The sequence below is a fragment of the Procambarus clarkii genome, chromosome 42 (genome assembly GCF_040958095.1).
Source record: "Procambarus clarkii isolate CNS0578487 chromosome 42, FALCON_Pclarkii_2.0, whole genome shotgun sequence".
NCBI lineage: Eukaryota > Metazoa > Arthropoda > Malacostraca > Decapoda > Cambaridae > Procambarus > Procambarus clarkii.
The window spans coordinates 32403260-32426726 of record NC_091191.1 but is presented as its reverse complement, the minus strand read 5'-3'; the positions used below and the strand labels follow the sequence as shown (position 1 = coordinate 32426726).

At 44.2% G+C, this 23467-nt stretch overlaps 2 protein-coding genes across 2 annotated transcripts; both read right to left on the bottom strand.

Annotated features, from left to right (window-relative positions):
• Positions 1 to 11825: 11825 nt before the first annotated feature.
• LOC138373522 (putative mediator of RNA polymerase II transcription subunit 26) lies at positions 11826 to 15958 on the bottom strand. The gene is made up of 3 exons (XM_069339735.1): positions 15776 to 15958; positions 13037 to 13324; positions 11826 to 12059 (listed from the first exon to the last, which is right to left on the bottom strand). Exons 1-3 carry the CDS (start codon positions 15956 to 15958, stop codon positions 11826 to 11828), a joined length of 705 nt encoding a protein of 234 aa, XP_069195836.1.
• Positions 15959 to 16129: 171 nt separating this feature from the next.
• Positions 16130 to 16702, bottom strand: LOC138373521 (uncharacterized protein DDB_G0285291-like). Its single transcript, XM_069339734.1, has 2 exons — positions 16553 to 16702; positions 16130 to 16315 (listed from the first exon to the last, which is right to left on the bottom strand). The coding sequence occupies exons 1-2, from the start codon at positions 16700 to 16702 to the stop codon at positions 16130 to 16132; spliced, it is 336 nt and encodes a 111-aa protein (XP_069195835.1).
• Between the last annotated feature and the right edge of the window lie 6765 nt (positions 16703 to 23467).

Genomic DNA, 23467 nt, shown 5'->3' with positions numbered 1-23467 from the left:
TTATGTAATTCATAAGCCCTATCAAACCTAACCTAAACTAAATATACAAACAAATGCATTCTACAGCAATGAGATCCGTTGTTGTTGTTTTAGCGATGTTACAAAAGCTGCCCCAGTATAGGGATAAAGTATTGTCACCCATTAACCGATAGGTATTAAGGCTCCACTGCAAACCGACTGTTCAACTGTGTGTGACGTCACCAGATGGGTAATGAAGCCCTATCATGCTGAAAAACTATGTAGTATATATTTAATGTTATTATTAAAAAAATGGCTCGTTTATCCATCCCCAACCTAACCAAACCTAATCAGAAGTTTAAGAATATACATTTTAGTCATCCACAACTGTTATCATTTCATTATGCAGTGATGGGTTCAAAACTATAATAGCAACCCAAATGTCGTACAGCAATTTATGCAGAATCGTACATCTGACAGGACAGCAGACCTAGTACCTGTGCTCAGCTGTCCTCACATCCATCAAATAGCTGCCCAAATGTCGCACCGTAATTCATCCATCTAGCAACTTGGCTGGATGCTAGCCACTATATGCATAGGATAATTATTTCTACACCCAAAAAATCCTAATCTTGCTACGCAAATCAGCTAACTTATTTCTAAACCAACTGTCACAGATACATATATACATACGTACACATACTCCACAACCCATACGTTCATAGAGAATAATCCCTAAAATGTATTAAGAATAAGATTGCAGTAGCCCCACATTCACCCCAAGTAATCTTAATTATTTATACTGTTAATTTATATTAATGCATACCAATCAGCAAGGTAACCATATTATTCAAGCAAGTTCAAAATATTATTAAATGCCAACCTACATGCTATTCAAATGGATAAACCAGGGTGTATATGTCCCATTGAAATAAATATATTTGCAATTATTCATAAAAAGCTAAGGTTGTGATAAGGCGCACAAAAATATATATAATTTTAACAACATTCACATAAAATGCAACACTTGCACTTACACTACAAATACACAAAATAAAAAAAAAGAAAACACAGTGTAAAACACATACACATATTCACTCGATATTGCATTTACGCACAAAGCATTTCCACACTGAGTTCCATTTACACAGAAAATACAGCAAATACACACCAACTATGTCATTTATGCACAAAATATATTATTTACACACATAATATGCCATTCACACACAAATGTATGTGTATAGACAAAATATGTCATTAATAGACAAAATATGTCATTTACATATAAAATATGTCAGTTGAACACAAAAATATACCATTTACTCAAATATTGCACATACACTCAGAATATAACATTTACGCAAAGTATTGTATATGCACAAATATAGCAAATTGCTTATACATTTAGACAATCAAAATGGGCTTTCACTAAAATTACACAATTTCACAAACATAATTTCCACAAAATACCCACACATTGTCTCATAAACCAAAATACACTTACTAATGAAGATCTATTTTTTTCAGATTTCATATACAGAACTTATATAAATACAGAATTTGCACACAAAAAACAAAGTTGCACCAGTTCCACTTCAGCAAATTAAAAACACAACTTGCGTAAATACACAATTCGCACAAGACGATTATAAAACATGGACAATTATTACACAAATTGTGTAATTATTACACATCTTTGCACAATTAGTACAAGCAAACTTGCTATATAATTACATAACTTGTGCAATGACAAACAATACACAGCTGGTGTAAATACACAATTCCTCCATATATAATTACACAACATGCTCAAATTAATACACAACTTGCACAATTATTATACATCTTTCATAATTATTATTACACAACTTGCATAAATACAAACAAATACATATCCAGCAGAAATACGTACAATATATAACTAGCCCAAATACGTAAATACACTACTAGCACAAATACGCAATTCACACAAATACAATTACAACATATACACAACTTGCATGAAAATATAAACAATACACAACTATCTTGAGGTTATCTTGAGATGATTTCGGGGATTTTTAGTGTCCCCGCGGCCCGGTCCTCGACCAGGCCTCCACCCCAGGAAGCAGCCCGTGACAGCTGACTAACACCCAGGTACCTATTTACTGCTAGGTAACAGCGGCATAGGGTGAAAGAAACTCTGCCTATTGTTTCTCGCCGGCGCCTGGGATCGAACCCAGGACCACAGGATCACAAGTCCAGCGTGCTGTCCACTCGGCCGACCGGCTCCCTAGCTAGCCCAAATATAAACGATACATAACTAGTGCATATACATCAAATACAAAACTACACAATTCCACAAATACACCTACAAAACATGTACACTAAATACACAACTTGCACAAACAATACACAATTTGTAGGAATGTAATCAATACATAATTGCAAACATCATCATACAACTTATACAAAATACAGAATATGCACAATTAATACACGACGTGAACAATGATAATAATTGTGTTATTTCTACAAATACAATCACAGCCAACTAAGTAAAAAATACACAATTTGCATAATATTTTTCTAGGTATGTTTAAGTCATCATTTATAATATGCGGCATTTAACCAATTTGACTAAAGTCATAAGGTAGTGAAGTAAAACGGTATAAGTAGCGTAATTGAAAATAGTTGTTGAAGCACTGTGGCAGTGTGCAGAGTGGAGCAGACCTGTGACCAACCGTGACCTCACCCCCGGCAGCAATCCTTCCAACACCACATGGGGAGACGCTTGGAGACCCACTCACCTATTGTGTTAGTAGGACGGTAAGGTACTTGGAACCCCTGTGGGTAAGGTTGGATTATAACAATGATTAGGTCAGGAAGGGCGTCTAGGTCCAACAGTATTCTGATTGAAGAAGAAGATAGGTTTGTGGAGAAGATGATTGGGAAATTTGAAGAGAAGAGGGATGTTTGGATAGATGGTCTAATCCAGGGGATTAAGAATGACAAAGACAGAGGACAACAGGATCAGATGCAGCAGAGCTAGGAACGATTACAATAACATAAGACGAACATCGGAAAGGAACTATGAGAACAATATTGCGATCAGAGTCAAAAAAAAAAAGCAACCTGAAATACTACACAGTCATATAAGAAGAGAAATGCGTGTGAACGACCAAGTGACAAGACTAAGGAAAACAGAGAAGGTATATATTGAAAGGGACAAGGAATTCGGCGAGGCACTGAATGCCAGTTTCCATGGAGTGTTCACAACCGAGCCTGAGCAGCTCCCATTGTTAGAAGAGATTATCTTAGATGAAAGACTATCAGATATAGAGGTGACAGCAGGGGAGGTGAATGAAACATTTGACAACACTGGATGCAAATAAAGCGGTTGGACCAGACAAAGTATCACCGTGGATACCCAAAGTGGCAGTGCAGGCCCTCAGCATGCCTCTGGCAATGATCTATAATGAGTCACTTATGTCGGGAGAATTGCCCAGTTGCTGGAAGAAGGCAAATGTCGTACCGATTTTCAAGAAAGGCGATAGGGAGGGGGCACTCAACTATAGACCTGTATCACTGACAAGAATCCCCTGTAAAATACTTGAAAGAATAATTAGGCTACGACTGGTTGCACACCTTAAGAATGTTAGGTTTGTGAACAAACATCAACATAGGATCTGGAAAGGGAAAGCGTGCCTAACAAACCTTTTGGAATTCTATGATAAAATAACGAGGATAAGACAGGACAGAGATGGTTGGGCAGACTGTATATTTCTGGACTGCCAAAAAGCCTTTGATACAGTACCGCACATGAGACTGCTGTTCAAACTCGACAGGCAGGCAGGAGTGGGAGGACAGGCCCTAGTATGGATAAGGAACTATCTAACAGGAAGGAGCCAAAGAGTTACGGTAAGGTGCGAGAAGTCGGACTGGCGAACAGTAACGAGTGGAGTACCTCAAGGATCGGTGGTGGGACCAATTCTATTTCTAATATATGTTAACGACATGTTTAACGGTGTAGAGTCCTATATGTCGATGTTCGCGGATGACACAAAGTTGATGAAAAGAGTTGTGACAGATGAGGATTGCCGGATCCTCCAAGAGGACTTGAACAGGTTGCAGAGATGGTCAGAGAAATGGCTACTGGAGTACAACACGAGCAAATGTAAAGTTTTGGAAATGGGATTAGGTGATAGGAGAACAAAGGGACAGTACACAATGAAGGGGAATTGCCTACCTGTGACGACACGAGAAAGACACCTGGCCGTGGACGTATCACCTAATCTATCTCCTGAAGCACATATAAATAGGATACCGACAGCAGCGTACTCTACACTGGGAAAAGTTAGAACATCATTCAGAAACCTAAGTAAGGAGGCATTTAGGGTGCTTTACATTGCCTACGTGAGGCCAGTCTTAGAGTATGCCGCCTCATCATGGAGTCCATATCTGAAGAAGCATATAAGGAAACTGGAAAAGGTACAGAGGTTTGCAACGAGACTCATCCCAGAGTTACGAGGGATGGGGTATGAGGAGCACCTGAAGGAACTGCGCCTTACGACACTAGAAAAGAGAAGGGAGGGGGGGGGGTATATCATTGGAACTTATAAAATACTCAGAGAACTGACAGAGTAGACAATAGACGAAATGTTCACACGGAATAATAGCAGAACGAGGGGACATGGGTGGAAGCTGGAAATTCAGATGAGTCACAGAGATGTTAGGAAGTTTTCTTTTAGCGTCAGAGTAGTGGAAAAATGGAATGCACTTAAGGAGCAGGTTGTGGAAGCAAATTCTATTCATAATTTTAAAACTAGGTATGATAGGGAAATAGGACTGGAGTGATTGCTGTAAACAATCGATGGCTCGAAAGGCAGGATCCAAAAGTCAATGCTCGATCCTGCAGACACAAATAAGTGAGTACAAAATAGGTGATTACACACACACCCAGGAAGCAGCTCCGTAAAAGCTGTCTAACTCCCAGGTACCTATTTACTGCTAGGTTACAGCGGCATCAGGGTGAAAGAAACTTTGCACATTTGTTTCTGCCTGGTCCGGGAATCGAACCCGGGTCATAGAATTACGAGACCTGCGCGCTGTCCGCTCAGCTACCAGAACCCCCTGTGAAAAAACAAGTTGACTGACAGTTGAGAGGCGGGCCCAAATAACCAGAGTTTAACCCCTGCAAGCACAACTAGGTGAATACACACACACACACACACACACACACACACACACACACACACACACACACACACGCGCGCGCGCGCGCGCGCGCGTAAGCACGAAATAATCGGAAACACAAAGCTCTGCCTTCACTTTTACAACGGTTTATTCCTTGAATTGAACCCAACATGAATTGTGGGATTTGCAGTTTTTCTCTCGATTATTTTTTGTTATGTGAGCTGCTGTGAGGACGCGTCTCACCTGAGGTTTACCTGCAGGTAAACTCATCCCACCTTAGGTTTACCTGTGATATACCTACTGTCAGTCTCATACCCCCTGAGGTTTACCTGTGGTTTACCTGCAGGTAAACTCATCTCACCTGAGGTTTACCTGCTGTTAGACTCATCGTACTTGAGGATCACCAACAGCCAGTTCCGATAGTTTGTTGAAGTCGGATTTTTCCAAGGTTTTGAGTATCTTCACGATTTAAAAAGTCTACTTCAAAATACACACAATTCTCGAAATATTTTGAAACAGGAGGCAACTTGCGTTTTCTTTACACATTCTCAATATATTTGGCTTTATTGATATGAACAAAATGAAAACAAAAATGGGATACCTGAATAAACACAAGATATTTATTTTTACTAGTTGTACCCGCCACGCGTTGCTGTGGCTCAGTCTGGTTAAATCCAAAGAAAGAAAAGAGAAAGCGTACGTTTCTAATATGTTTAATTTCATAATGCTTGTGGGTATACTATATTTGTTGTTGTTCCATTATCTGTGGAGATATAGAGATTGTCTGGTTTGCGGACTCTTGAACACGCAACATGTAATTGTCCCAATGAGAAGCATTCCGTGTCTAGATATAAACTGCACAATTCTAAAGATTGGCCCTGAGCTTTGTTGATGGTGATTGCAAACGACAATCGAATTGGAAAATACAATAACTTAAATTGAAATGCCATATCTGTTGGAATCATAGGAATGTGAGGAATGAGGACATCTTCACCTTTGAAAGATCCTGTCAAGATTGTTGCTTCTACGACGTTGCTTATTATTTTTTATTACAAGGCGCGTGGCGTTGCAAAGCTTTATCTGATTGATATTTCGCAATATGATAATTGGCACGCAGATTTTCAATTGTCTTACGTGTGATGGTATCCCTGGCAGACCGAGTGAATTAAAAAATTCAGTTGGATAACTAACCGCTTTATCTGCTTCCTCAACAGTGTCGACGGACTTGTATCGTGGAATTACAGGTAATGTTTCTCTGAAATCTCCTGCAAGCCATATTAATGCGTTCTCAAATTTGTCTGGTTTTTCCATGCAAATCTTGGAATGATCGATCAAGAGCCTCGAGCGATTTTTTATGGGCCATTGTGCATTCATCACAAACAATAAGTTTACATTTCTGCAATACTTTTCCCATGCCGGATGCTTTGGAAATGCTGCACGTGGGAATTTCTATGAATTGCATGTTCAACGGCAATTTCAAAGCCGAAGTAAGAGTTCTTCCACTTGTTAACAATGTCGCAGCTGTTCGGGACGATGCAAGAGCTAGGGTTATGCCATTTTGGAATCGAAATGCTGCCAGAATCAATTTAATTAGGAAGGATTTACAGTTCCTCCTGGCGCATCTTAGAAGATTTCTCCAAACTCGTTATTGACAGTTTTATTTATTTGATTGTAAATGCCTTTTCGCTCAAGCGTTAGCTTAGGAATATTTTATTGCACATACGACAACAAATCACTCGTGTTGTAATTGTGTTTACGACGCAATTCTACATCGAACGAAGCAACAGTAGATCGAGTCGGTAATGGCATTTCCAATTGATTTAGAACTTTGTTCTTGATTTCTAAGCACAAATCTGCAATCATTATGAACGCTTCGTTGTAGATTTTTGCTGTGAAATCCATGTTCATATTTGATTTTTCCTTCATATTCGACGAATAATATCTTCATCCATGTGCGATTTATATTTCTACCATAACTCTGTTGGAGATAAAGAAGAGCCGGTGGTCAATATGATTGCAAACATTGCACGAATTTAATTAGGATGTGACGTGTTGGACGCGTCATTAACGCATACATCCCAGTGTTGGTCGTTCTTCAATAAATTCCGAGCTTAACATGCACTACGGAAAGTAGCATATGTTACGCTGTTGACAAATCTCAATGGCTGGAAAGAAGTTGGACCGGGCACATTTACCAACAGCATGCGAAGAAAGAAGCATTCATCATGATTAGGATGCACGGTGTATAGTCTGCCTATCGTAGTTTATTTGAAAATGCCAGGTTGTCCGTCGACTCGCTCTCCTGGTTTGCGTTATTCAAATGATTTTCTACTGGCATCCCAAGTGTAACACGTATGCACTTCCGAATACAGCAGTGATTTTGCAAACGCGTCATTTTGACCTAACGTTAAGAAAGCAGTTAACGTCGAAGCCGGTGGATTCATAGCTATTGTAAATTTGCAGCTGTGAAATAAACCTGATGTTCATTTTCTTGTTTTCAAAACAAAAACATACAATTGCACTAAAATATAAGAACAGTTAAAAAAAAACGAAAAGAAACAAATAAGCTATATTCACGAAATGAACGGTATGGTAAACAACTCAGATCAACTCCAATGCAATGTCACTCAAAATAATTAAAACAAAATGAAAATAAATCAAAATCTATGAAAATTCAATTTATCAATGCAATCGGAAACATTGAAATGGAATCATAATATATTTTGTATATCGTGTTGCTCTTACATGCAACAGATGGCGTTGTTTTAAAAAAAAACGCATGTTTTTACCTGTCACAGGTGTGGCATCTAAATAGTACGTATATAAAAACAAGCAGGTATTCGAATGCAATGTTGTGTCAAAATTTCAAAGCAATCGGTAAAGAGGTTTCAAAGATTTCCCTCACATGAAAAACATCCGAAAAACACAGCTTTAAAAAAGAAACGTGTTTTTTCCTGTCACAGACGTGACATCTATATAGTATGTAAACAAAAACACGCTCGGTTACGAAAGGAACTTTGTGTGTAAATTTCAAGGCAATCGGTGAAGAACTTTCGGAGATTAGCGATTTTGAACAAATGAACATTTCCATTTTTATTTATATAGATTACAAATTCATAAGCAATGGTGGGTTTCAATATATATATATATATATATATATATATATATATATATATATATATATATATATATATATATATATATATATATATATATATATATATATGCGAACAAGCCTGAATGGTCCCCAGGACAATATGCAACTGAAAACTCACACCCCAGAAGTGACTCGAACCCATACTCCCAGAAGCAACGCAACTGGTATGTACAAGACGCCTTAATCCACTTGACCATCACGACCGGACATAATGAGGTGATAGCCGAGGCTATTTGAACCACCCCACCGCCGGCACTCGGATAGTAATCTTGGGCATAGCATTTTACCAAATCACCTCATTCTTTGGGGCACACGTGAGGAACACAAATGCGAACAAGCCTGAATGGTCCCCAGGACAATATGCAACTGAAAACTCACACCCCAGAAGTGACTCGAACCCATACTCCCAGAAGCAATGCAACTGGTATGTACAAGACGCCTTAATCCACTTGACCAGTGCCGGCGGTGGGGTGGTTCAAATAGCCTCGGCTATCACCTCATTATGTCCGGTCGTGATGGTCAAGTGGATTAAGGCGTCTTGTACATACCAGTTGCGTTGCTTCTGGGAGTATGGGTTCGAGTCACTTCTGGGGTGTGAGTTTTCAGTTGCATATTGTCCTGGGGACCATTCAGGCTTGTTCGCATTTGTGTTCCTCACGTGTGCCCCAAAGAATGAGGTGATTTGGTAAAATGCTATGCCCAAGATTACTATCCGAGTGCCGGCGGTGGGGTGGTTCAAATAGCCTCGGCTATCACCTCATTATGTCCGGTCGTGATGGTCAAGTGGATTAAGGCGTCTTGTACATACCAGTTGCGTTGCTTCTGGGAGTATGGGTTCGAGTCACTTCTGGGGTGTGAGTTTTCAGTTGCATATTGTCCTGGGGACCATTCAGGCTTGTTCGCATTTGTGTTCCTCACGTGTGCCCCAAAGAATGAGGTGATTTGGTAAAATGCTATGCCCAAGATTACTATCCGAGTGCCGGCGGTGGGGTGGTTCAAATAGCCTCGGCTATCACCTCATTATGTCCGGTCGTGATGGTCAAGTGGATTAAGGCGTCTTGTACATACCAGTTGCGTTGCTTCTGGGAGTATGGGTTCGAGTCATTTCTGGGGTGTGAGTTTTCAGTTGCATATTGTCCTGGGGACCATTCAGGCTTGTTCGCATTTGTGTTCCTCACGTGTGCCCCAAAGAATGAGGTGATTTGGTAAAATGCTATGCCCAAGATTACTATCCGAGTGCCGGCGGTGGGGTGGTTCAAATAGCCTCGGCTATCACCTCATTATGTCCGGTCGTGATGGTCAAGTGGATTAAGGCGTCTTGTACATACCAGTTGCGTTGCTTCTGGGAGTATGGGTTCGAGTCACTTCTGGGGTGTGAGTTTTCAGTTATATATATATATATATATATATATATATATATATATATATATATATATATATATATATTTTAAATTGTGTTTATAAGGGTGTTATCGGAAATATTTAGTGCTTTCTCTTTATTATGGAGAAAATAAGATTGAGAAGACCTGTCCACAACAGTGACAGTGTCTCACGTATACTGTCGATACGTTAGATATCTGTCAGATAGACAGTTGATAGAATTATTAGGATATAGAACGTCACACACATTTTTGGAACGTTACAAAAAGTACTCCACTTTTTGCGTCACTAATTTTCTAGAGGTCCCGGGAAAGACGACAACAATATCATACCTTTTCCCTAGGCGCAGCATAATACATACACGGACTAAATTAATCCCAACTTTACGTTAGGACTAAGATTGCTTATCAATCTCTAGGCCAGGATATATTTGGGGGATGATAGAGATGTTGAAGATGTCATGATTATACCAAAATGTTGACTTTTTGAGCGCAACGGTTTGTAGTTTGCATATCTTCTCCGTCGTTGCCAAATGGACAATTTTTTTTATGAGGATGGGGCAGCATTGAGAAGAAGTTCAAACACGCAAAATACACCCTTATCTCCACCGCCACAGAGAGGTTTACACAATGAGAAGAGGCTAAGGGAGCTAAAAAATCACATCACTTAATGATTGACGGAATCGCGGGGACATGGTAATGACATGAAATCCTCAAGAAATTGATTAGGTTGATAAAGAGGACATGATCAGTGTTAGGCTACTTAGCAAATTAAGATATGGGAGGAAAATTGAGCACATATTGTTGAGTACTCCTCTGCCACTTACTGCTGGTATGTGTTCTCTTACACCACTTGCTGCTGGTATGTGTCCTCTCGTACCACCTGCTGCTGGTATGTGTCCTCTAACACCCCCTGCTGCTAGAATGTGTCCTCTTACACCACCTGCTGCTGATATGTGTCCTCTTACACCTCCTGCTGCTGGTATGTGTTCTCTTACACCACCTGCTGCTGGTATGTGTCCTCTTACACCACCTGCTGCTGGTATGTGTCTTCTTACACCACTTGCTGCTGGAATGTGTCCTCTTACACCACCTGCTGCTTATATGTGTCCTCTTACACCTCCTGCTGCTGGCATGTGTTCTCTTACACCACTTGCTGCTGGTATGTGTCCTCTTACACCACCTGCTGCTGATATGTGTCCTCTTGTACCACCTGCTACTGGTAGGTGTCCTCTGACACTCCCTGCTGCTGGTATGTGTCCTATTACACATCCTGCTGCTGATATGTGTCATTTTACACCATCTGCTGCTGGTATGTGTTCTCTTGTTCCAGCTGCTACTGGTGTGTGTCCTCTTACAACACCTGCTGTTGGTATGTGTCCTCTAGTAAAACATGCTGTTGGTATGTCTCCTCTTACACCACCTGCTACTGGTATGTATCCTCTTACACCACCTGCTGCTGGTATGTGTCCTCTTGTACCACTCGTTGCTGGTATGTGTCGTCTTACACCACTTGCTGTTGGTATGTGTCCTCTAGTAAAACATGCTGTTGGTATGTCTCCTCTTACACCACCTGCTACTGGTATGTGTCCTCTTACAACACCTGCTGCTGGTATGTGTCCTCTTGTACCACTCGTTGCTGGTATGTGTCGTCTTACACCACTTGCTGTTGGTATGTGTCCTCTTGAATTACCTGCTGCTGGTATGTGTCCTCTTACACCACCTGCTGCTGGCATGTGTCCTCTTACACCACCTGATACTGGTATGTCTCGTCTTGTACCACTTGCTGCTGCTATGTGTCCTCTTGTACCACCTGCTGCTGGTATGTGTCCTCTTTCACCACCTGCTGGTGGTATGTGTCCTCTTGTACCAATCTGCTGCAGAAATATGTACTCTTATACCACCTGCTGTTAGCATGTGTCCTCTTGTACCACGTGCTGCTGGTATGTGTCCTCTTGTTCCACTTGCTGCTGCTATGTGACCTCTTGAACCATCTGTTGCTGGTTTGTATCCTCTTGTACCACCTGCTGCTGGTATGTGTACTCTTGTACCATCTGCTGCTGGTATGTGTCCTCTTGTACCACATGCTGCTGGTATGTGTAATCTTGTACCATCTGCTGCTGGTATGTGTCCTCTTGTTCCACTTGCTGCTGCTATGTGACCTCTTGAACCATCTGTTGCTGGTTTGTATCCTCTTGTACCACCTGCTGCTGGTATGTGTACTCTTGTACCATCTGCTGCTGGTATGTGTCCTCCTGTACCACCTGCAGCTGGTATGTGTCCTCTTGTACCACCTGCTGCTGGTATCTGTCCTCTTGTTCCACCTGCTGTTGGTATGTGTCCTCTTGTATTACCTGCTGCTGGAATCTGTCCTCTTGTTCAACCTGCTGTTGGTATGTGTCCTCTTGTACCACCTGCTGCTGTTATGTGTCCTCTTGTACCACCTGCTGCTGGTATGTGTCCTCTTACACTTCCTGCTGGTGGTATGTGTCCTCTTACACTTCCTGCTGGTGGTATGTGTCCTCTTGTACCAATCTGCTGCAGGAATATGTACTCTTATACCACCTGCTGTTAGCATGTGTCCTCTTGTACCACCTGCTGCTGGTATGTGTCCTCTTACACTTCCTGCTGGTGGTATGTGTCCTCTTGTACCAATCTGCTGCAGGAATATGTACTCTTATACCACCTGCTGTTAGCATGTGTCCTCTTGTACCACGTGCTGCTGGTATGTGTACTCTTTTGCCACCTGTTGCTGGTATGTGTCCTCTAGTACCACGTGCTACTGGTATGTGTCCTCTTGTACCACCTGCTGCTGGTATGTGTCCTCGTTCACCAACTGCTGCTGGTATGTGTCTTCTTACAGCACCTGCTGGTGGTATGTGTCCTCTTTCACCACCTGTTGCTAGTATCTGTTCTCTTGTACCACCTGCTGCTGGTGTGAGTCCTCTTGTTCCACTTGCTGCTGGTATGTGTCCTCTTGAACCATCAGTTGCTGGTATGTGTCCTCCTACACCACCTGCTGTTGGTATGTGTCCTCTTGTACCACCTGCTGCTGGTATGTGTTCTCTTGTACCACTTGCTGCTGGTATGTGTCCTCTTGAACCATCTGTTACTGGTATGTGTCCTCTTTTAACACCTGCTGCTGGTATGTGTACTCTTGTACCATCTGCTGCTGGTATGTGTACTCTTGTACCATCTGCTGCTGGTATGTGTCCTCCTACACCACCTGCTGTTGGTATGTGTCCTCTTGTACCACCTGCTGCTGGTATGTGTCCTCTTGTACCACATGCTGCTGGTATGTGTACTCTTGTACCATCTGCTGCTGGTATGTGTCCTCTTGTTCCACTTGCTGCTGCTATGTGACCTCTTGAACCATCTGTTGCTGGTTTGTATCCTCTTGTACCACCTGCTGCTGGTATGAGTACTCTTGTACCATCTGCTGCTGGTATGTGACCTCCTGTACCTCCTGCTCCTGGTATGTGTCCTCTTGTATCACCTGCTGCTGGTATGTGTCCTCTTGTACCACCTGTTGCTTGTATATGTAGTCTTGTTCCACCTGCTGTTGGTATGTGTCCTCTTGTACCTCCTGTTGCTGGTATGTGTCCTCTTGAACCATCTGTTGTTGGTATATGTCCTCTTGCACCACGTGATGCTGATATGTGTACTCTTTGCAACCTGTTGCTGGTATGTGTCCTCTTGTACCACCTGCTGCTGGTATGTGTCCTCTTACACCACCTGCTGCTGGTATGTGTCCACTTGTGCCACCTGCTGCTAGTATGTGTCATCTTACACCACCTGCTGCTGGTATGTGTCCTCTTGTACGACCTGCTGCTGGTATCTGTCCTCTTGTACCACCTGCTGCTGGTATAAGTAGTCTTACACCACCTGTTTCTGGTATGTGTCCACTTACACCACCAGCTGCTAGTATGTGTCGTTTTGAATCATCTGTTGCTAGTATATGTCCTCTTCTACCACCTGATGCTGATATAAGTAGTCTTACACCACCTGTTTCTAGTATGTGTCCACTTACACCACCAGCTGCTGGTATGTGTCCTCTTGAACCATCTGTTGCTGGTATGTGTCCTCTTGTACCACCTGCTGCTGGTATGTGTCCTCTTTCACCACCTGCTGTTGGTATGTGTCCTCTTACACCACCTGCTGTTGTTATGTGTCCTCTTATACCACCTGTTGTTGGTATGTGTCCTCTTGTACCATCTGCTGCTGTTGTGTGTCCTCTTGTTCCACTTACTGCTGGTATGTGTCCTCTTGACCCATCTGTTGTTTTTTTGTGTCCTCTTACACCATGCACCTGCTGTTGGTATACACCACCTGCTGTTGGTATGTGTCCTCTTGTACCACCTGCTACTATTGTGTGTTCTCTTACACCATGCACCTGCTGTTGGTATGTGTCCTCTTACTCCACCAGTTGTTGGTATGTTTCCTCTTGTACCACCTGTTGCTGGTATGTGTACTCTAGTACCTCCTGCTGCTGGTATGTGTACTCTTGTACCACCTGCTGCTGGTATGTGTACTCTTGTACCATCTGCTGCTGTTGTGTGTCCTCTTGTTCCACTTACTGATGGTATGTGTCCTCTTGAACCATCTGTTGTTGGTATGGGTTCTCTTGTACCACCTGCTGGTGGTATGTGTTCTCTTTCACCACCTGCTGCTGATATGTGTCCTCTTGTACCACCTGCTACTGGTAGGTGTCCTCTGACACTCCCTGCTGCTGGTATGTGTCCTATTACACATCTTGCTGCTGATATGTGTCCTTTTACACCATCTGCTGTTGGTATGTGTTCTCTTGTTCCAGCTGCTACTGGTGTGTGTCCTCTTACAACACCTGCTGCTGGAATGTGGCCTCTTGTACCACCTGCTGTTGGTATGTGCCCTCTTGTACCACCTGTTGCTAATATGTGTCCTCATGTACCACCTGCTGCTGGTATGTGTCCTCTTGTACCACCTGTTGCTAATATGTGTCCTCATGTACCACCTGCTGCTGGTATGTGTCCTCTAGTAAAACAAGCTATTGGTATGTCTCCTCTTACACCACCTGCTACTGGTATGTGTCCTCTTACACCACCTGCTGCTGGTATGTGTCCTCTAGTAAAACATGCTGTTGGTATGTCTCCTCTTACACCACCTGCTACTGGTATGTGTCCTCTTACACCACCTGTTGCTGGTATGTGTCCTCTAGTAAAACATGCTGTTGGTATGTCTCCTCTGACACCACCTGCTACTGGTATGTGTCCTCTTACACCACCTGCTGCTGGTGTGTGTCCTCTTACAACACCTGCTGCTGGTATGTGTCCTCTTGTACCACTCGTTGCTGGTATGTGTCGTCTTACACCACTTTCTGTTGGTATGTGTCCTCTTGAACCACCTGCTGCTGGTATGTGTCCTCTTACACCACCTGCTGCTGGCATGTGTCCTCTTACACCACCTGATGCTGGTATGTCTCGTCTTGTACCACTTGCTGCTGCTATGTGTCCTCTTGTACCACCTGCTGCTGGTATGTGTCATCTTTCACCACCTGCTGGTTGTATGTGTCCTCTTGTACCAATCTGCTGCAGGAATATGTACTCTTTTTCCACCTGCTGTTAGCATGTGTCCTCTTGTACCACCTGCTGCTGGTATGTGTCCTCTTACACCTCCTGCTGGTGGTATGTGTCCTCTTGTACCAATCTGCTGCTGGTATGTGTCCTCGTTCACCAACTGCTGCTGGTATGTGTCCTCTTACACCTCCAGCTGGTGGTATGTGTCCTCTTGTACCAATCTGCTGCAGGAATATGTACTCTTTTACCACCTGCTGTTAGCATGTGTCCTCTTTTGCCATCTGTTGATGGTATGTGTCCTCTTGTACCTCGTGCTACTTGTATGTGTCCTCTTGTACCACCTGCTGCTGGTATGTGTCCTCGTTCACCAACTGCTGCTGGTATGTGTCCTCTTACACCACCTACTGTTGGTATGTGTCTTCTTACAGCACCTGCTGCTGGTATGTGTCGTCTTGAACCATCTGGTGCTAGTATGTGTTTTCTTGTACCACCTGCTGGAGGTATGTGTCCGCTTTCACCACCTGTTGCTAGTATCTGTTCTCTTGAACCATCTGTTGCTGGTATGTGTCCTCTTGTACAACCTGCTGCTGGTGTGAGTCCTCTTGTACCACTTGCTGCTGGTATGTGTCCTCTTGAACCATCAGTTGCTGGTATGTGTCCTCTTCTACCACCTGCTGCTGGTATGTGTACTCTTGTACCATCTGCTGCTGGTATGTGTCCTCTTGACCCATCTGTTTCTGGTATGTGTCCTCTTGTACCACCTGCTGCTAGTATGTGTCCTCCTGTACCACCTGCTGCTGGTATGTGTACTCTTCTACCATCTGCTGCTGGAATGTGTCCTCTTCTTCCACCTGTTGTTGGTATGTGTCCTCTTGAACCACCTACTGCTGGTATGTGTCCTTTTACACCACCTGTTGCTGGTATGTGTCGTGTTGAACCATCTGTTGCTGGTATGTGTCCTCTTGTACCACCTGCTGGTATGTGTACTCTTGTACCATCTGCTGCTGGAATTTGTCTTCTTGTTCCACTTGCTGCTGGTATGTGTCCTCTTTTAACACCTGCTGCTGGTATGTGTACTCTTGTACCACCTGCTGGTATGTGTCCTCTTTTAACACCTGCTGCTGGTATGTGTACTCATGTACCACCTGCTGCTGGTATGTGTACTCTTGTATCACCTGCTGCTGGTATGTGTCCTCTTGTACCACCTGCTGCTGGTATGTGTCCTCTTGTATCACCTGTTGCTGGTATGTGTCCTCTTGTATCACCTGCTGCTGGTATGTGTCCTCTTGTACCACCTGCTGCTGGTATGTGTCCTCTTGTATCACCTGCTGCTGGTATGTGTACTCTTGTATCACCTGCTGCTGGTATGTGTCCTCTTGTACCACCTGTTGCTTGTATATGTAGTCTTGTACCACCTGCTGTTGGTATGTGTCCTCTTGTACCTCCTGTTGCTGGTATGTGTCCTCTTGATCCATCTGTTGTTGGTATATGTCCTCTTGCACCACGTGATGCTGATATGTGTACTCTTTGCAACCTGTTGCTGGTATGTGTCCTTTTGTACCACCTGCTGCTGGTATGTGTCCTCTTACATCACCTGCTGCTGGTATGTGTCCTCTTGTACCACCTGCTGCTAGTATGTGTCATCTTACAACCCCTGCTGCTGGTATGTGTCCTCTTTTACGACCTGCTGCTGGTATGTGTCCTCTTGTACCACCTGCTGCTGATATAAGTAGTCTTACACCACCTGTTTCTGGTATGTGTCCACTTACACCACCAGCTGCTAGTATGTGTCGTCTTGAATCATCTGTTGCTTGTATGTGTCCTCTTGTACCACCTGCTGCTGATATAAGTAGTCTTACACCACCTGTTTCTGGTATGTGTCAACTTACACCACCAGCTGTTGGTATGTGTCCTCTTGAACTATCTGTTGCTGGTATGTGTCCTCTTGTACAACGTGCTGCTGGTATGTGTCCTCTTGTACCACCTGCTGCTGATATGTGTCCTCTTTCACCACCTGCTGTTGGTATGTGTCCTCTTTCACCACCTGCTGTTGTTATGTGTCCTCTTATACCACCTGTTGTTGGTATGTTTCCTCTTGTACCATCTGCTGCTGTTGTGTGTCCTCTTGTTCCACTTACTGCTGGTATGTGTCCTCTTGACCCATCTGTTGCTGTTTTGTGTCCTCTTACACCACCTGCTACTATTGTGTGTCCTCTTACTCCACCAGTTGTTGGTATGTTTCCTCTTGTACCACCTGCTGCTGGTATGTGTACTCTTGTACCACCTGCTGCTGGTATGTGTCCTCTTGTGCCATCTGCTGTTGTTGTGTGTCCTCTTGTTCCACTTACTGCTGGTATGTGTCCTCTTGACCCATCTGTTGCTGTTTTGTGTCCTCTTACACCACCTGCTACTATTGTGTGCCCTCTTACTCCACCAGTTGTTGGTATGTTTCCTCTTATACCACCTGCTGCTGGTATGTGTTCTCTTGAACCATCTGTTGCTGGTATGTGTCCTCTTTTAACACCTGCTGCTGGTATGCGTCCTCTTACACCACCTCTTGCTGGTATGTGTCCTCTTGAACCATCTGTTGCTGGTATGTGTCCTCTTGTACCAAGTGCTGCTGGTATGTGTCCTCTTCTACCACCTGCTGCTGGTATGTGTCCTCTTACACCACCTGCTGTTGGTATGTGTCCTCTTACACCATCTGCTGCTGTTATGTGTCCTCTTGTATCCCATGCTGCTGGTATGTGTCCTCTTGTACCACCGGCTGTTGGTATGTGTCATTTTGTACATTTTGCTGCTGGTATGTTTCCTCTTGTACCACTTGCTGCTGATATGTGTACTCTTGTACCATCTGCTGCTGGCATTTGTCCTCTTGTTCCTCTTGCTGCTGGTATGTGTCTTCTTGAACCATTTGTTTCTGGTATGTGTCCTTTTGTACCACCGGCTGCTGGTATGTGTCCTCCTGTACCACCTGCTCCTGGTATGTGTACTCGTCTACCATCTGCTGCTGGTATGTGTCCTCTTGTACAACTTGCTGCTGGTATGTGTCCTCTTGTACCACCTGCTGCTGGTATGTGTCCTCTTACACCACCTGCTGCTGTTATGTGTCCTCTTACACCACCTGTTGTTGGTATGTGTCCTCTTGTACCACCTGCTGCTGGTATGTGTACTCTTACACCACCTGCTGCTGTTATATGTCCTCTTACTCCACCAGTTGTTGGTATGTGTACTCTTGTACCATCTGCTGATGTTATGTGTCCTCTTGTTCCACTGGCTGCTGGTATGTGTCCTCTTGAACCATCTGTTGCTTGTATGTGTCCTCTTGTACCACCTGCGGCTGGTGTGTCTTTCTACAAGACATGTTGCTTTTATGTGTCCTCTTACACCACCTGTTGTTGGTATGTCGCTTTCCCCCCTGATAATTCCCTCCCTCTCCTTGTCCTGAGAATTATTGGGTCAAGGTGCATAGGCTGTTAATTGTTTATAAATACCACGTTAATACGTTGTTCTGTAAGGCACGTTTAATCAAGTGTCCGGACCGCTGCTGGCGCATTCATCACCGTGAGGTGAGGTCAAAGGTGCGTTGAGGGATTTTTTTTTCCATTTTCTGGGTTGCTTTTAGAGCGTCGATCGGAAGTCCAGAATCTACTTTGCTTAGAGGTGATGAGTTCCCTGGAGGCTCCTGTGCGCTCTCTGGAGGTGGAGGTACGTGGCTCTTGTTCCGCTGTGAGTGGTGTGGGTTCCTATAGCAGGCACAACATCCAAGAATGGCGATGCTTCGACTTTGAATCAACGATCCCAATGACGTTGATTCGGCGTTGCGTTTGCGATATTATGCCCACTGGATGGCCTGCGCCTGCCCTGCCATGGGTATTGCCCGAAATGCTATGCGTATTAGTGGCTTTAGGTATTGTATGTACTAGCTCTATCTATAAATCAAATATTATGTTTGTAACTCTTCATCAATGTATGTACTTTTACCTGAATTACAAAAATTGTATTTGAATTTGAATTCGTGTGTTGTTGTTGTTGCTGTTGATTTAGGGGTGACGACGATCGTAGGTTTGGATGCGCCCCGGCAGACCCGTTAAGGGTGAACCGCGAAGCCCAATCGCGAAACGAGTGACGCCAATCACCAGAAACTAATATGCCATACGGCAAATAAACGCACAGATGGACAGATGATTGGGGAGCCCTAGGAGTCCCTCAGGGTGACAAGCACTGGCCCCGCTCCACCAGGTAGCAAAACCCCAAACTCGGCCCCCAACTAAAACGCAAAAGTCATCCAGTCTTTCCGGCAGAGCAAAAGCCAGCCGCCCACCAGGACTGAGGGCACACCAGGAGCCCACTAAGACCCTCCAACCCCCAGCACCTCTCAGCCAAGCCGGCCCTCGATCACCGTCACCCCTTAGGAGAACCAGTCAGAAAACGTAAAAAAAATAAATCAACATTCCCGTGACCCCAAGGCGGTATGTGTGCCAGGCGTCGTACAATCGGACCGTTGAATAGGGATGCCAAACGGCAGTAGCAAAGCCAGAACGCGAAAACAAGACGTGATCAGGCGGCTCCCAGGCGGAGGTGTCCAGGCTCGGCGTCAAGGTTGAACCAGGAGTACATAAATTCGTGTGTCGCCCCACTAAGCAGTTTTGTTATTGGTGTTTGACTTTACTTTTTTGGGGGATAACCTCCCCGTTTTGTTTCCATGCCAAGAACCGAATCAAAAGGATGCATACGTCTAGTTTCGTCCTCGCCCTCAAGTCAACTACCAACAGCAACAACAAAATCTAACACTAAGAAAGAACGTTGAATCCTAGACTATCAACTCTGACGCTCCACTGAGACACGTCTCCTAACATCACAACTCTTGCAGTCATCGAAAGAAGAACATCTTCATATAATCTGCACGGACCTTAAAGCCGCTCCGAGTGAACAGGTGCAACAAGTTACTAATATCAAATTTCATGTTGAGTCAGGTATCTAAGTTGAACTAATTTGGGTAATTCTGCTTAAGCATCTCTGGTTATCACGTTTACCATACATGGTTGAAACAAAAAAACATTTCACACGGAATATATACATCGAGAGGGATATACATTTTTTTTTTCTACCACAGACGTGGCCACACATTTACAATGCTAACCAGCATATATACATTTTCTTCTCTCCTCCATGGACAGGGTTAGAGAAGTGTTAAACATACAGTTCAAGGGTTTATTGAACACTCAACCACAGAAGGTGATTCGGTGCTTTTAAAATGCTAAGCTAACCTACATACGTAAATACATAGATACACAGATTTACGTATGCCCTACATAAAGTGTTAGATGTGTCTTTTACATAGTGTCATTAATGTACATTCACAAAGGTGAAATGTAATTCTGATCAGCTTCCATATATGCTTTATACCCATACATATACATACACACACACACATACACATACATATATTCACACACATACATTTGTCTCATTTACCCTGACAGGGTGAGGTAGCTGATAAAGAAACTAGTGTGCAATTAAGCACTTAATCACTGAAGGTGATGAAGGTGCTTTTACAAGCTCAGGTTATATAGTTACATCATATATATACATATTACATGGTCATTGGGATATACATTGAGAGGTATATACATCGAGAGGGGATATATATTAAGAGGGGTATACATTGAGAGGTATATACATCGCGAGGGGGTATATATTAAGAGGGGTATACATTGAGAGGTATATACATCGAGAGGGGGTATACATCGAGAGGGGGGTATACATCGAGAGTTTACTTCAGTCCTCGACTATGTATAGGACTGAAATGTGCTTGCTGTTTGGTCAGTAAGGTATTACGGTGGCCCTAAACCCCTCACGTGGTTGACAGGTCTTTAAGTCTAACACAAAACCAGACACAAGACTCACCATCGCAATAAGGCCGCCGAGGAATGAATTATAAGTCAATTAGTCCTCATTCTTGTGTCATCAATTTTATCTATTCCGTCCAAACATATATCGTAGCAACGGTGGAAAAAACCACACACCCATTCTCGTACAAAAACCAGCGAGTGTTTGTTATAGTATTTAATTAAATAAGAATAAGTATAAAATTATTATCATATACCAAGCGTTTAACGCAACCTCTAAATATACACTAGTACGCTATAAATATACACTAATACGTAATCCCTGCCATGAACGGGAGCCTCTGCCTTGTTCGGCAGTTAGCGGGTGGGTTTGTGGCTGGTTACCCATGGTAGGGTCAGGGGCGGTGATGCTAGGTCCGGCAACTATTTCTCTACTGCTGTGGGTTACCATGAAGCGGGTCTGCCATTGTTTGAAGTCCAGTGAAAGAGGAGGACTTTCGGGGATTTTACAAGTTTTTATTTTTTTTTATTTTTACATGCAAGCATGCAAGTATAAGGCAAAAAATACAAGAAAAAGAACAGAATAAACAAAATAAGCAAAACAAAAAACCACCGGCCAGAAGGACCGACAGCACAGTACAAAACAACAAACATCAACAGAACACAAGAGAAAATAGTGTAAACAGGCTAGCAATACACAAAACACAATAACACATAAAACAAAACAAACATCATAACACACAGGGAAAGCACAAGGAGAACAAATAACAAAAAAGACAAACATAAAAATACAAAATTATAAAATCATAAAATATACAACAAGCCTAGAAACAGAAACATAAGCCATACATGGCACAATAACAACACAAACAATAAACAATAACATGCACAACTAACCACTTGCAGTGCAAGAAATAAAAGGAGAGGCACAAGCACAGAACACACTAGGGCAAACATCATAGCCAGAGGGGCACATATTACATAATCAAAGGAACAGAGAAGCAGTAAATGGTATAGCTACACACAAAGTATGTTAAAACATGTAAGGAACACAATAAACAGGGATATTGAGAAAACTAAAAATAACACCGGCCTGAAGGGCGCACAAGAAATAAAACGCATAGCAGAACATACCACAGGTCCCATGCATACACAGCAATCACACAAACTACTCAGATTGTTCACACTTCTCCGGCCACTCCGCCGCCGGGAAACGAATACAATACGCCTCCCAAAGCAACATGATGTTGTCCGGAACAGGGTGAGCATGGGCCGTACGAGGATCAGGCATCATGTCCGGCACGCCCACAACAAAACACCGAGCCTGCGGAACCCAGACGGTCGAGGGGCACCACGGAACAGGCTGCACGCGGTCAACAAAGTAAAACAACAAAGGGTTATTCTTCCTATCATACACTACGCTGGAGGCCAAGACGATTGGTAGGGGCTGTCCCCCACGGGGCCAGGCAACGGGCAGCGCACTAGCAGCCTCCTTGGCAGTTCCACAGGGCTCCGCGGCAACCACCGGACGGGTCACCTACAGGGGCCCCCCCACGCTGAACATCCTTCCTCAGCAACAACACAAGGTCGCGGCCCGCACCAGCACCCTCACCACCTACGTCCGTAGGAGCGACCACCCCCCCACTGCGGAGAACCTTCTGCAGAAGAAAGAACATGAGATAAATCATATGCACAATCGTCGTCATCAGCAGGCACATGGACGTCAGCAACCACCATCGACTTGGATCCGGGTGCTTCGCGATCTACCACATCATTGCCTGAAGACCCACCGGCGTCGAAATCCCCCACATCAGCCCAAGCAGTAGAAGATTGCCGGGACCGTTTGGGCTCCGGCTGCACATCCTCAGAGCCAGAGGCTGACCCAGAACCACGGGCTTCACAAGCCGTGCGAACCGATGCCCGTCGCATGACGGCAGCAGCCTCAACCACAGGGGGAACCGGGCCGCACACAACAGGACGCTCCACAACCCCCCCAGCACCCAGCTCAGCCGAAACACCTGGCGAAGGCGCAGGGCCAGATGCAGCAGCAGGAGACGAGGAAGACGAAGACGTCGACGACACGCAGAGACTATCTGGAAGACCCCCAGGAGCAGCTGTGACAGCGACAGGGGCAGGAAGATCAGCCGACGGCACCGGAACACCCGGTGGAGGAGCCGCACCATCAGGAGGACTGCTGGGCGACGCAGGGGAAGCCGCAGCAGCCAACGGGACGTCAACATCCTCGCCCACGGAATCCACCCCAACAGGTAGTGGCGGGAAATCATCCTCCTGGAACAGGTTCACAGGAGCGACAGCAGCCTCCGAGCACCCGGCAGCCTGATGCCCCAACAGGCCACACCGAAAGCAGGTACGGGGTTGCTGGGCATA

Excerpts from the sequence above, each read along its gene's own strand:
- LOC138373522 (XM_069339735.1), bottom strand. The coding sequence starts at position 15,958 with ATGGGTCAAGAGGACACATACCAGCAGCAGATGGTACAAGAGTACACA. Across the intron at positions 13,325-15,775 it reads ACACATACCAGCAACAGATG|CATCACGTGGTGCAAGAGGA; the intron begins GTTCAAGAGAAC and ends TACACATATCAG. Across the intron at positions 12,060-13,036 it reads AGCAACAGATGGTTCAAGAG|CAGGTTGAACAAGAGGACAG; the intron begins GTCACATAGCAG and ends ACATACCAACAG.
- LOC138373521 (XM_069339734.1), bottom strand. The coding sequence starts at position 16,702 with ATGGATCAAGAGGACACATACCAGCAACAGGAGGTACAAGAGGACACA. Across the intron at positions 16,316-16,552 it reads AGTACACATACCAGCAGCAG|GTGGTACAAGAGTACACATA; the intron begins GTGATACAAGAG and ends ACATACCAGCAG.